This window comes from Salvelinus sp. IW2-2015, unplaced genomic scaffold (genome assembly GCF_002910315.2).
Source record: "Salvelinus sp. IW2-2015 unplaced genomic scaffold, ASM291031v2 Un_scaffold2698, whole genome shotgun sequence".
NCBI classification, from domain to species: domain Eukaryota; kingdom Metazoa; phylum Chordata; class Actinopteri; order Salmoniformes; family Salmonidae; genus Salvelinus; species Salvelinus sp. IW2-2015.
The window spans coordinates 41,071-54,844 of record NW_019944004.1 but is presented as its reverse complement, the minus strand read 5'-3'; the positions used below and the strand labels follow the sequence as shown (position 1 = coordinate 54,844).

The following is a 13,774-nucleotide window of genomic DNA, read 5'->3' as shown; positions in this document are numbered from 1 at the left end:
TACTGCTCTCCGTCTCTCTCGTACTCGCTCCTCTCCATCCCGTCTCTCTCGTACCTCTTACTCTCGTCCTCCGTCTCTCTCCGTATCTCACTCCTCCGTCTCTCTCGTACTGCTCACCTCGTCCGTCTCTCTCGGTAACTCTCACTCTCGTCCGTCTCTCTCGTACTCTCAGCTCTCTCCGTCTCTCTCGTCCTCTCACTCTCTCGTTCTCTCGTACTGCTCACTCGCCGTGCTCTTTCGTACTCCTCCTCTCTCCGTCTCTCTCGTACTCTCACTCTCTCCGTCTCTCTCTACTCTCTTCACTCTCTCCGTCCTCTCGTCGTAACTCTTACTCTCGTCCGTCTCTCTGCGTACTCTTAGTCCCTCCGTCTCTCTCGTAGCTCTCACTCCTTTCCGTCTCTCTCGTACTCTTACTCCCTCCTCGCATCTCTCTGCGTACTCTTACTTCTCTCATCTCTCTCGTACTCTCACTCTATCGTCTCTACTCGGTATCTCTTACTCTCTGTTCCGTCTCTCTGCGTACTGCTTAGCTCCCGTCCGTCTCTGTCTCGTCACTCTCACTCCTCCGTTCTCTCGTACTCTACTCCCGTACCTCATCTCTCTCGTAACTCTTACTCTCTGCCATCTCTCTCGTGACTCTTCCTCTCTGCCTCTCTCTCGTACTCTTTACACCGGTCCGTTCTCTCGTACTTTACTCTCTCTCGTCCGTCTCTGCTCGTTGCTTACTCTCTCCGTCTCTTCGTTACTCTTACTCTCTCCCGTCTCTCTCGTACTCTCACTCTCTTCCGTTTCGTCTCGTACTCTCACTCTCTCCGTCTCTCTCGTACTCTCACTCTCTCGCGTTTCTCTCGTACTTCTCACTGCTGCCCCCGTTCTGCTCGGTACTCTTACTCTCTCGCGTCGTCTGCTCGTACTCCGTGCACTGCTCTTTCGTTTCTCGTCGTACTCTCACTCTCTCTCGTTTCGTCGTCGTACTCTGCACTGCCCTCCGTCTCTCTGCGTTAACTTGCTTACTCCCACTCCAGCTCTCTGCGTGTTGACTCTTACTGCTCCGTCCGTCTCTCTCGGGTACTCTTACTCTCTCCGTCTCTGCTCGGTTCACTCTCTCCGTCTTGTACTCTCCTCGTCTCCTCCTCTCGTACTCTCACTCTGCTCCGTCTTTCTCGTACTCTACTCTGCTCCGACTCTTCTCCGGTTCTCTCATCGTACTTTTCGTATCTTGTACTCCTACTCCTCTCCGTCTTCTCCGTCCTCACTCTCTCTCTCTCTACGTATCTGCTCTCGCCTCTCTCGTCTGCTCTCTCTCCGTCCTCTCGTACTCTCATCTTCCGTCTCCTCGTCGTACTCTCACGTCTCTCCGTCTCTCTCGTCCACTCCTCACTCGTCTCGTCTCTCTCGTACTCTCACTCTCTCCGCTCTCTCTCGTATTCTCACTCTCCGTCTCTGTATCTGTCTTCGTCGTCTCTCGTACTGTCTCACCTCTCTACCGTCTCTGCTCGTACTCATCTCCTTCTCGACTCTTGCCTCTCCGTCTCTCTCGTACTCTTACTCCTCTCTCTCCGTCTCTCCTCCCTCCGCTCTGTCTTTTACTCTTGTACTCCGCTCCGTGCGATCTCTCTCGTACTCTTACTCTTCCATCTCTCTCGTGACTCTCATCTTCCGTCTCTCTCGTTACCTGCTTACTCTCTCCGTCTCTCTCTTACTTACTTCCCTCCGTTCTCTCGTACTTCACTGCGCTCCGTCTCTCTCGTTTTACTCTTACTCGCCTCCCTCCATCGCTCTCGCTACTCTTTACTCTCCATCTCTCTCGTACTCTTACTCTCTCCATCCTCTCCTTCGTACTTCTTACTCTCTCCGTCTCTCTCGTAATCTTACTCTTCTCCGTCTCTCTCGTACTCTTACTCTCGTCCGTTGCTCTTCTCGTAACTCATTTCTCCTCCTCTCTCTGTACTCTCATCTCTCCGTTTCTCTCCGTACTCTCGACTCTCTGCCGTCTCTCTCGTAGCTTCTCACTCTCTCCGTTTCTCTCTACTCTCACTCTTCCGTTGCCTCTCGTACTCTTGACTCTCGTCCGTCTGCTCCGTACTCTCACTCTCTCTCGTTTCTCCGTACTCTCACTCTTTCCGTCTCTTCTCGTACTCTCACTCCCCTCGTCTCTCTCGATTACTCTACTCCACCCCCAAATCTCTTCTCGTATCTTCCTCTCCTCCGTCTCTCTCTACTCTTACTCTCTCCGTCTCTTCGTACTCTTTAATCCTCCGTTTCTGCTCGTACTCTGCACTCTCTCCGTCTCTCTCGTACTCTTACTCTCGTCCATCTCTCTCGTAGCTGCTTACTCTCTCCGTCTCTCTCGGTATCCTTACTCTCTCCGTCTCTCTTGCGTACTCTTAATCTCTCCGTTTCTCTCGACTCTGTACTCCCTCCGTCTCTCTCGTTACTCTCCTCCTCCGTCTCTCTCGTAACTCTTACTCCCATCCATCTCTCTCGTACTCTGACTCTCTCCATCTCTCTCGACTCTTCTCTCTTCGCGGTCTTCGTCGTCGTACTCTTACTCTCATCCGTTCTCTCGTACTCTTACTCTCTCATCTCTGACTCTCTTTTTGGTAGATATTGATGAGCTGTCAGACGTCCAGGCATGTGTATGAACGGCCCGCTGTGTCAACACTGAGGGCTCCTTCAAGTGTGAGTGCCTGGCAGGGCTGGCTGTGGGGGCGGATGGACCGCTTCTTGTGTAGGTAAGGAGGTAGTGGGTGATCACAAAGCACCAAGTGTACCGATAGCGCAGCGGTGTGCGCGCATGTACATACACAGCACACACGACAGCACACACACACACACACACACACACACACCACAACACACACACACACACAGGCACACAGACACACACACATGGGCACACACACCAACACAACACACAGCACACAACAGCTCACACACACACACACAGCACTACACGTCACACGGTTCCACTTCAGAGAGAGGACTATGTCTTGTGTCCACAAGCTGTTTCATCATTTTGGACTGAAACGAGAGTCATGGGCTCCTTATCTCTCGTACTCTTACTCTCTCCATCTCTGACTCTCTTTCTGGTAGATATTGATGAGTGTCAGACTCCAGGCATGTGTATGAACGGCCGCTGTGTCAACACTGAGGGCTCCTTCAAGTGTGAGTGCCTGGCAGGGCTGGCTGTGGGGGCGGATGGACGCTTCTGTGTAGGTAAGGAGTAGTGGGTGATCACAAATGTACACAAATGGGATCACACACACACACAAATGGGCTTCCACTTCAGAGAGAGACTATGTCTGTGTCCACAAGCTGTTTCATATTTGGACTGAAACGAGAGTCATGGGCTCTTATTTAGCTTATTGGCAGATCTCGCCTCTACTGCAGACCTTGTCTGCGTCCCAGATGGGTCCCTATTCTCTGCATAGGGCACTAGTTTTGACCAGGGCTCATAGGGCTCTGGTCAAAAGCAGTGCACTATATAGGGAATAGGGTGCCATCTGGAACTCAGACCTTATGGCTCACCGGGAGTCAGAAAACAGTGGAAATTCACAACTAGCCACATTATCTGTCTACTGGGGCTTATTTCAGGACATCGATAACACCTCACTCTTCAGGAAATGACAAAGGAGAGGAGACGGAGATGAGAGAGAGAGAGAGAGAGAACGAGAGAGAGAGGAAGAGAGAGTTTAGAAGAGAGAGGAGAGAGAGAGCAGAGAGAGAGAGAGAGAGATGAGAGAGAGAGAGAGAGAGAGAGAGAGAGAGAGAGAGAGAGAGAGAGAGAGAGAGAAGAGAGAGAGAGAGAGGAAGAGAGGAGAGACGGAGAGAGAGAGAGAGAGAGAGAGAGTAGAGAGAGAGAGAGGAGAGAGAGAGAGAGAGAGAGAGAGAGAGCGAGAAGAGAGAGAGAGAGAGAGAGAGAGAGAGAGAGAGAGAGAGAGAGAGAGAAGAGAGAGAGAGAGAGAGGCTACAGTACACTGACAAATAGATACATTTCTATATTCCTTCTCATGGGCTTTGAGCAAAAAAGACAAAATGGCGGAAAGCGGAAATCCTCAGCAATCACCGCCAATGTTTTCACTGTAAAGCACTGTGTGTTTTAATTTGTTGTCACATACAGTGTCTCTGTGTTTCTTCTCTTCAGACACACCATCCGCAGCACCTGCTACGCGCCTAAAGAAGGGTGTGTGCGTGCGTCCCTTGCAGGGAGCCGTCACCAAGTCGGAGTGCTGCTGTGCCAACAAACGAACTACGGCTTCGGAGAGCCCTGTGTGTCTTGCCCAGCCAAGAACTCAGGTACAATACACACATGACGCACGTCCAGAGAATATCAATCAAGACTAGGAAATCCTGCAAACTGGTTTTATACTGAACGTCTTTAGATGCGTGTAGACCAACTGACTCACTTGTAGACAATGGAATGACAATGAATTGGCTAATAGAGTGACTTTGAGAAGCCAATGTGCTGCTAATAGGGTGACTTGGAGTGGGACCAATTGGCTTAATTAGAGTGGACTTTGAGTAGGACCAATGCAGCTAATAGGTGACTTTGATGCAGGCTAATATGGTGACTTGAGAAGCCAAGTGACTCAGAGTGGACTTGAGAGGACCAATGCAGCTAATAGGGTGATTTGGAGAGGACCAAATGGTAATAGAGTGACTTTGGAGGATCAATGCAGCTAATAGGTGATCTTTGAGAAGACCATGCAGCTCAATGGGTGACTTTGAGAGACAATGCAGCTAATAGGTGACTTTGAGAGGACCAATGCAGCTAATAGTGACTTTGAGAAGACCAATGCAGCTAATAGGGTGACTTTGAGAGGACCAATGCAGCTAATATTGTGACTTTGAGAGGACCAATTGCAGCCTAATAGTTGACTTTGAGGGACCAATGCAGCAATGAGTGCTTTGAGAGGACCAATTGGCTAATAAGGTGACTTTGAGAGGTCCAATGAGCTAATAGTGGTTACTTTGGAGAGACACAATGCAGCTAATAGGGTGACTTTGAGAGGGACCAAGCTAGCTAATATAGTGGACTTTGAGAGGCGACCAATGCAGCTAATATAGTGACTTTGAGGAGGACCAATGCAGCTATAGTGACTTTGAGAGACCATTGGCTAATAGAGGGGACTTTGGAGGGAACCAATGCAGCTAATATGAGAGAGGACACATGAGCTAATAGTGTGACTTTGAGAGACCAATGCAGCTAATAGGGTGACTTTGAGTAGGACCACTTGGCCTAATAGAGTGACTCGTTGAGAGTTGACCATATGCAGCTTAATTTTAGGGGACTTTGAGGACAGGACCAATGCAGCTGAATAGAGTTGAATTTGAAAGAGGACAATGCAGCTATAGTGACTTGAGATGAACCAAATGCAGCATCTTAATGGAAGTGGACTTTGAGAAGGACCAATGCAGCTAATTAGAGTGACTTTGAGAGGACTAATTGCAGCATATAGGTGACTTTGAGAGAACCAATGCAGCTAGATGGAGTGACTTTGAGAGAGACAATGAGCGTAATGGAGTGACTTTGAGAGGACCAATGCAGCTAATATAGTGACTTTGAGAGGACCAATTGGCTAATAGGTGACTTGAAGGACAATGAGCTAATATGTGATTGAGAGGACCAATGCAGCCTATAGAGTGACGTTGAGAGGACCAATGCAGCTAATAGTGACTTTGACGACCAATGCGCTAATATAGGTGACTTTGAGAGGACCAATGCAGCTAATAGTGACTTTGAGAGGACCAATGCAGCTAATTATGGTGACTCTTGAGAGGACCAATGGCTAATAGGGTACTTTGAGAGGACTAATGCAGCTTAGGGTGACTTGAGAGGACCAATGCAGCTAATAGGGTGACTTTTGAGAGGACAATGCAGCTTTAGAGTGACTTGAGAGGACAATGCAGCTAATAGTGACTTTGAGAGACCAATGCAGCTATTAGAGGACTTTGAGAGGGACAATGCAGCTAAATGGAGTGACTTTGATGAGGACCAATGCAGCCTAATAGAGTGCTTTGAGAGGACCAATGCCAGCTATAGAAGTGACCTTTGAGAGGACCAATGGCTTAAATAGGGTTGACTTTGAGAGACCAATGCAGCTAATATGATGAGGACCAATTCAGCTTATATGAGAGGACTAATGCAGCTAATAGGCGTGACTTTTGAAAGACCAATGCAGCTAATAGGGTGACTTTGAGAAGACCACTGGGCTAATAGGAGTGACATTTGAAGATCCAATGCAGCTAAAGAGTGACGTTGTTGAGAGGGACCAATGCAGGCTAATAGGGTACTTTGAGAGGACCAATGCAGCTAATAGGGTGTACTTTGAAGAGGGCCAATGTAAGGCTACATAGTGAGTGACTTTGAGAAGGACCAAGTTGCAGCTTAAAGGTCACTTTGAGAGGGAACCAACTTGGCTAATAAGGTGGACTTTGAGAGGGCCCAATGCAGCTAATAGAGTACTTGAGAGGACCAATTGCCAGCTAACTTATAGTGGACTTGAGAGGACCAATGGCTAATTAAGTTGGACTTTGAGAGGGACCAAATTGGCTAATAGAGTGGACTTTGAGAGACTAATGCAATCTTAATCGAGTGACTTTGAGAGCGACCAATGCATCTAGACTAGGGTGACTTTGAGGTAGGGACCAACTGGCTAATAGGGTGACTTGAGAGGACCAAATGCAGCTATAGCGGTGACTTTGAGAGGACCAATGCAGCTAATATGGTGACTTTGAAGAAGACCAATCAGCTTAATTGGGTGACTTTTCGAGCAGACCAATGCAGTCTAATAGAGTGACTTTGAGAGGCAACCAATTTGCAGCTAATATAAGTGGACTTTGAGAAGACCAATGCAGCTAATAGGGTGACTTTGAGAGGTACTAATGCCAGGCTAATATAGTTGACTTTGAGAGAACCAATGGCAGCCTATAGAGTTGACTTGAGTGGACCAAAATGCAGCCAATGGGGTGACTTTTGAGAGGACACTGCTAATATGGTGACTTTGAGAGGACCAACTGGCTAATAGGGTTTACTTGAGAGGACAAAATGCAAAGCTAAAGGGTGACTTTTGAGAGACCAAAGCAGCTAATATAGTGACTTTGAGAAGACCAATGCAAGCTAATATAGTGACTTTGAGTAGACCAATGCAGCTATAGAGTGACTTTTGAAGAAGACCACTTGGCTAATAGAGGCTTTGAGAGGGGGGACCAATGCAGCATTAATATGAGAGGACTAATTGCGAGGCTAATAGAGTGAGCTTGAGAAGACCCAATGCAGCTAATAGGGTGACTTTGAGACGACCAACTTGGCTATAGAGTGACTTTGAGAGGACCATGCAGCTAATTAGGTGACTTTGAGGAGACCAATGCAGCTATATGAGTGACTTTGAGGCAATAGCAAGGTGACTAATGACCATGGCTAATATAGTGACTTTGAGAGACCAAGTGCAGCCTAATAGGGGACTTTTGAGAGGACCAATGCAGCTGAAGTAGATGACTTTGAGAGGACTAATGCAGCTAATAGAGTGACTTGAAGGACGAATGCAACTAATAGGGTGACTTTGAGGAGCACACAATTGCAGCTAATAGTGATTGTGACCAGAGCTTGGTGTTTAAGAGGACCAATGCAGCAATATGGGTGGACTTTTTGAGAAGACCAATGCAGCTAATATTAGGGTGACTTTGAGAGGACCTAATGAGCATAAAGTGTGACCTTTGAGAGGAGCAGCTAAGGATTTGACATGCTATAGAGTGACTTTGGCAGGGCCCAATGCAGCATAATGGAGTGGACTTTGGAGACACCAATGCAGCTAATAGTAGACTTTGAGGGACCAGATTGGCTTAATATGTGGACTTTGAGAGGACCAAATGCGCTAATATGTGACTTTGAGAAGGACCAACTGCAGCTATTATGATTAGAGACATGGTATACTGATTGAGAGGGACCAAATGCACTAATAGGGGCTTTGAGAGGACGTAAAGCAGCTAATTAGGTGACTTTGAGAGGACCTCAGATTATGACTGAGAGTCTAATAGTGATGCTTGTGCTTGATGCGGTGCTGTTAGAGCACGCGCACCCATGTGGTTCATCCACGGGGACCAGGTGAAAAGACTTTAAAGTGAGTCGACTTGGATAAACGTGCAAAGGACTAAAAGAAGAAACTGAGAGACCAATCACTATAGAGTGACTTGAGAGACCAATGCAGCTAATATGAGTGACTTTTGAGAGGACCATTGGCTATGGGTGACTTTGATGAAGAGCAATGGCTTAATAATGATCGACGGACCCAACTGCAGCATTGGGACAATAGCTTAGGTGACTGTTGAGAGGACCATGGCTATAATTAGGTGACTTTGAGAAGACCAATTGGCTAACATAGGTGACTTTGAGAGGACCATGCAGCTAATAGAGTGACTTTAGAGGACCAATGCAGCTAATATAGGTGACTTTGCATGAGGAGCCCAATGGCAGCATAGGGTGACTTTGAGAGGGCCAATCAGTGCTAATAGAGTGACTGTTGAGAGGGACCATGCAGCTATAGTGTGGTCACTTTGAGAGGACCAATGCGCTAATATGGTGACTTTGAGAAGGGCCCAATGCAGCCATGAGTATTTGAGAGGACCATGAGCTATATAGGTGACTTTGAGAGGACCAATGTGTGCAATTAGGTGACTTGATGTAGATGAGGGCCATGCAGCTGAATAGGATGACTTTGAAGAGACCAATACTAGGGGACCAAGCAAATAGGGTGACTTGAGAGGACCAATGCAGCTAATAGATGACTTTGAGAGGACCAATGCAGCTAATATCGGACTGAGAGGCCAATGCACTAATATGAGAGGACCATGCAAGCTAATAGAGTGACTCTTTGAGGAGACAATCCGAAGTGTGGGTAGTATATACTTGTTGTGACTTCCACATGCCAAATATAGCTCACATTACATACAGTACTGCACAACATGTTCATTCTCACACACAAGATGCTTGTAATTGAGGTGTTTGTTGCAATGGGTTGCAACAGTGCGTTGTTTTAGTAACACTTTACTGTAGTCTCATTGACTTTTTATTTATTCCCATTTAAAGCAGTAACCCCAACCCTTAGTCTCTAACTAACCACTCATCTTGACGAGTTATCGTACGTTAACCACCACTTCTGTTTGGTCTTGCAGCTGAGTTCCAGGCTCTATAACGTTAACCACCACTTCTGTTTGGTCTTGCAGCTGAGTTCCAGGCTCTGGTGTGGAGTGGAAATAGGCTTCTCTGTGGATGGAACATGGTAATGTGCCCGACACATACTACGAAACGTTTTGGGGTTTTCATCAGTGTATCGTGTGACATTAAAATGACCCCTCTCTATTGTGTCCCTCTGTCTCTCCTTGGCCAGACATCAATGAGTGTGCACTGAACCCAGAGATCTGTCCCAATGGAGTGTGTGAGAACCTCAAGAGGCAGTTTTCCGCTGCTTCTGTAACACTGGCTACGAGTCTGACAACACGGGCAAGACCTGTGTGGTGAGTGGAGGAAAGGTGTTTCTGCCACTGCAAAATGTACACTATCTTTCTCGTAACTTGACCTTCAGCTGACACGAACAATGTCATGACTGTGATGTAGTGATAACACAAATTACGTATCAATATACTTTCAATTAAATTTAAAAAAAACCACTGTATTTACCCTCCACTACATCACTGGTTCAATGACGTCTTGTTTATGCCAATATGCATTACCCATAATTCATATTAAAGAAGGCCTCCTTAGTCTAGAAGAGCACACCGGCCAACTAGGGTCTATGCGGTCTCAGTTCAAAGTGCTTCCTCGTACCCAACTGACATCCAGCTTGTTTCAGTGATATGGGTCTCCTCTTTCAAATTTGTTAGGTACGCCCCCCCCCCGTTACTTCCGTTTCGCCACTTGTCTGTCCGGCTTCTCAGCAGAAGTCATACTAATTCGTAGGTAGTTTCACCAGCCCCTCTAGTAAATACATGCGATTTATTCACTGGTCTCGGAGGCACTCCAGGCACACATGGTGTCCCCTCTCCAGGTACGATCCCTCGAGGTTCTGTATGTCAATTATGTAGATTGTAAAATTTGGCTTCCTTTCCATCCATACCATACAGATGATTCTATTCGGTTCATTATGGTGGACTCGACAGTAATTGGGTTTCCGGCTAAAAATAGTCCGGTTCGGTCTGTCTGTGTTAAAAATTCAATTGAGATCTCGTTCTGAAGTCATATCATGGTGGTTTCCAGATGTCGCTAGTCCCTCTCCTGTTTTGTATGTCAATAGACACCAAACAACCATCCAACATCAACACAACAGTAAACTCTGCCGGAAAGGAGCTTCCCTTATGCTCTGTTTTGTATGTCATGAGACTACCAACCAACCAGTCTCCAACATCAACACAACAGTAATACCTGTGGAAGGGAGCTTCGACTAGTCCTCTGTGTGACTCATAGACACCAACCAACGCATCCGAACATTCGACACGAACAGTAAACTTACTGGGAAAGGGAGCTTCGCTAGCCGTCTGTTTTGAATACATCATAGACACCAAAACCAACCACTCCAGAAAACTCAACACAACAGTAGAACTCGTGGGAAATGGTGTCTCTCCTGAGATGTAACCAGTCAGGTCCCAAAAATGGCACAGTTGAGTAAAAGATTGATGAGTAAACATAAATCATAAAATACTTGAGCTATATTGTTATGCAAAAAAAATACAATTATATATTATTTTATACTAATACAATTGCTCAGAGAAAGAGATTGCCTGACAGGCCTTTTGGTGGTTGGAGCGCTATAACTTGCTAGTCTTCCTAGTTACCACACTCACCACTAACAGTAATAGTAGCCCATTCAAACAGACTTATTCTCATGTCCTATGCTGATGCAACTTGATTTTACGCCAAGGATTCAAATGAAGCATAGAGAAACACACAAAACCGCATTTGATTCCCCTCTCGTTTTTCCTAGCGGTRATGATAGAAACACAGGTGCTACAACTCCCCCGCCGCCGAGGAAAATGTGATCCCTGTTTCCCTTCGACTACTGTCTATACTACTATAGTCAAAACATAGAGTTAATTATAGACCGACTTAGTCTGCTTCCTAAGTGGCTCCCTATTCCCTTCACAGTTTGCACTACTTTTGACCAGGGCCCATAGGGAATAGGGTGCCATTTGGGACTCACCCTTAACATGGTGGAACCAGAATCCCCACTATTAATCGTACAGAATATCCTCTGTTCGTTCCCCCAATTCATTTGCGCTACATTTCACCTCTGAGACAAATCGCCTTTCTCTATTGAAATGACATCATGGTGTGTAGCTGCCAGGGAAAGACAGACATGAAGAGAGAACACTGCCAAAAGACCTGTAGACCAATGGACGGAGGTAGGGAGACAGGGAAAGAGGGAAGGAGAGAGGGAAGAAGGCAGAAAGGACCAGATTTGAGTTTTGGAACGGGCTTTTCAGCCACTGTAAACTCACAGACACTATAAACTCAGCCACTGTAAACTCAGCCACTGTAAACTCAGTCACTGTAAACTCACAGCCACTGTAAACTCACAGCCACTGTAAACTCAGCCACTATAAACTCAGCCACTGTAAACTCAGTCACTGTAAACTCACAGCCACTGTAAACTCAGCCACTGTAAACTTAGCCACTGTAAACTCAGTCACTGTAAACTCAGTCACTGTAAATTCAGTCACTGTAAACTCACAGCCACTGTAAACTCAGTCACTGTAAACTCAGTCACTGTAAACTTAGTCATTGTAAACTCAGTCATTGTAAACTCAGCCACTGCAAACTCACAGCCACTGCAAACTCATAGCCACTGTAAACTGACAGCCACTGCAAACTCACAGCCACTATAAACTCACAGCCACTATAAACTCACAGCCACTGCAAACTCACAGCCACTGTAAACTCTGGAGTTGTGACCCTCCCAAACGGAGTACACTAAAAGAAATACACAAACGTAAGCAATTTGTTTTTCTAAAATTGCACTTGAAAGCACACAAGTTCTTAAAATGAAATTCTCCCAATGGAAGCAGAAATAATCATGCACTGTATGTAGCAAGTGTGATTTGAAAGTGGCTTTATTTCAAAAAGGGGACTTATTCACAATGTAACTTTAACAGCACTGAAAAAGTGCCTGATAGAAAGACTGCAATATACATACCAGTATTCGACATAACCATTTTACCTTTCATTTGGCAAAGTAAGACGTTGAATCGCAGGTTCCCCCTAATCATTATACAGTATATATTCCATCTCCTCTTGGCCGCAAAGAGAAAATGACATATCACCACCATTTTCCTCAAAACTCCTAATGGGGACGCATCAATTCTGGGAGCGTTTCCCTGGGCGTGTGCGAAAAGTAGTGCACTACTATATAAGGAATAGGGTTCCATYTGGAACGCTGTGATTCCTGGTAGTCGTTTCAGCTCGGTAGCCGGTAACCCCTTTGTTCCTCCCTCCATAGGCATGGCGAAAGAGTTCGACAGGATATTATTTCCAAAGGGCAATTATAGTCAGCTTTATAAGCTCTTCAACTTCCCTTTCTGTCTGACTCTGGGGTTGACTGGGACCCCTGGGAGTCAAAGGGCCCTTTGGGAACGGAAAATGTACMGCCAAATAGGGGCTGGTGAAGACTACATTATCGAGGGGGAACAAATTCAATCGGGTTATCTTCACGACCTGACACCGGAGGAAATATTGGTGTCTACGGTTGTCGTTTASAGTTTGTATATTGACTTGAGGATGGTGGACTGTCAGTCATGGCCGTAGTCTCTAGAGTAGGATTTTCAAGTCCTGGAAAGTATTGGGTGTRTAGGCTTTTATTCCAGACCAGTCTGAGAAAGACATGATCATCTTCAGTCTGGGCCARAGTTAGTGGAATCAGGTTTATAAGAAGAGTAGAGCTGGAACWAAAGCCTGGACACACAGTAGCTCTTTTATAGGGAATTTTATTTTTTTAAATGAAGAGGTGTCAGGTTTACACTAATTCTAAYACTTAAAAAGTACACTACATGGCCAAAAGTATTTGGACACCTGCCCATCGAGCATCTCATTCCAAAATCACRGGCRTTAATACGGAGTTGCTCCCCCCKTTGCTGCTCCACTCTTCTGGGAAGGCTTTCCACTAGATGTTGGAATATTGCTGTGGGTACTTGCTTCCATTCAGCCACAAGAGCATTAGGGAGGTCGGGCACTGATGTTGGAGCGATTAGGCCTGGCTCGCAGTTGGCGTTCCAATTCATCTCAAAAGTGTTCGATGTGGTTGAGGTCAGGGCTCTGTGCAGTCCAGTCAAGTTCTGCCACACTGATCTCGACAAACCATTTTTGTATGGACCTCGCTTTGTGCACAGGGGCATTGTCATGCTGAAACAGGAAAGGGCCTTCCCCAAACTGTTGCCACAATGTTGGATGCACAGAATCGTCTAGAATGTCATTGTATGCTGTAGCGTTAAGATTTCCCTTCACTGGAACTAAGGGGCCTGAACCATGAAAAACAGCCCCAGACCATTATTCCTCCTCCACCAAACTTTACAGTTAACACTATGCATTGTGGCATGTAGCGTTCTCCTGTCATCCGCCAAACCCAGATTTTTCCATCAGACTGCCAGATGGTGAAGCGTGATTCATCACTCCAGAGAACGCGTTTCCACTGCTCCGGAGTCCAAAGCTGCGAGCTTTACACCACTCTAGCCGACGCTTGGCATTGCACATGGTGATCTTAGGCTTGTGTGCTCGGCCATGGAAACC

At 46.3% G+C, this 13,774-nt stretch overlaps 1 protein-coding gene across 1 annotated transcript in view; it reads left to right on the top strand.

Moving 5' to 3' along the window:
* Positions 1-4,180, top strand: part of LOC112074584 (fibrillin-2-like) — a gene marked incomplete at its 5' end in the record, with an annotated part of 47,040 nt that extends 42,860 nt beyond the window's left edge. Inside the window, 2 exons of the mRNA XM_070440589.1 lie at positions 3,097-3,215; positions 4,148-4,180. Coding sequence (XP_070296690.1) covers positions 3,097-3,215; positions 4,148-4,180 — 152 coding nt within the window. The remainder of the gene's footprint in view (positions 1-3,096; positions 3,216-4,147) is intronic.
* Between the last annotated feature and the right edge of the window lie 9,594 nt (positions 4,181-13,774).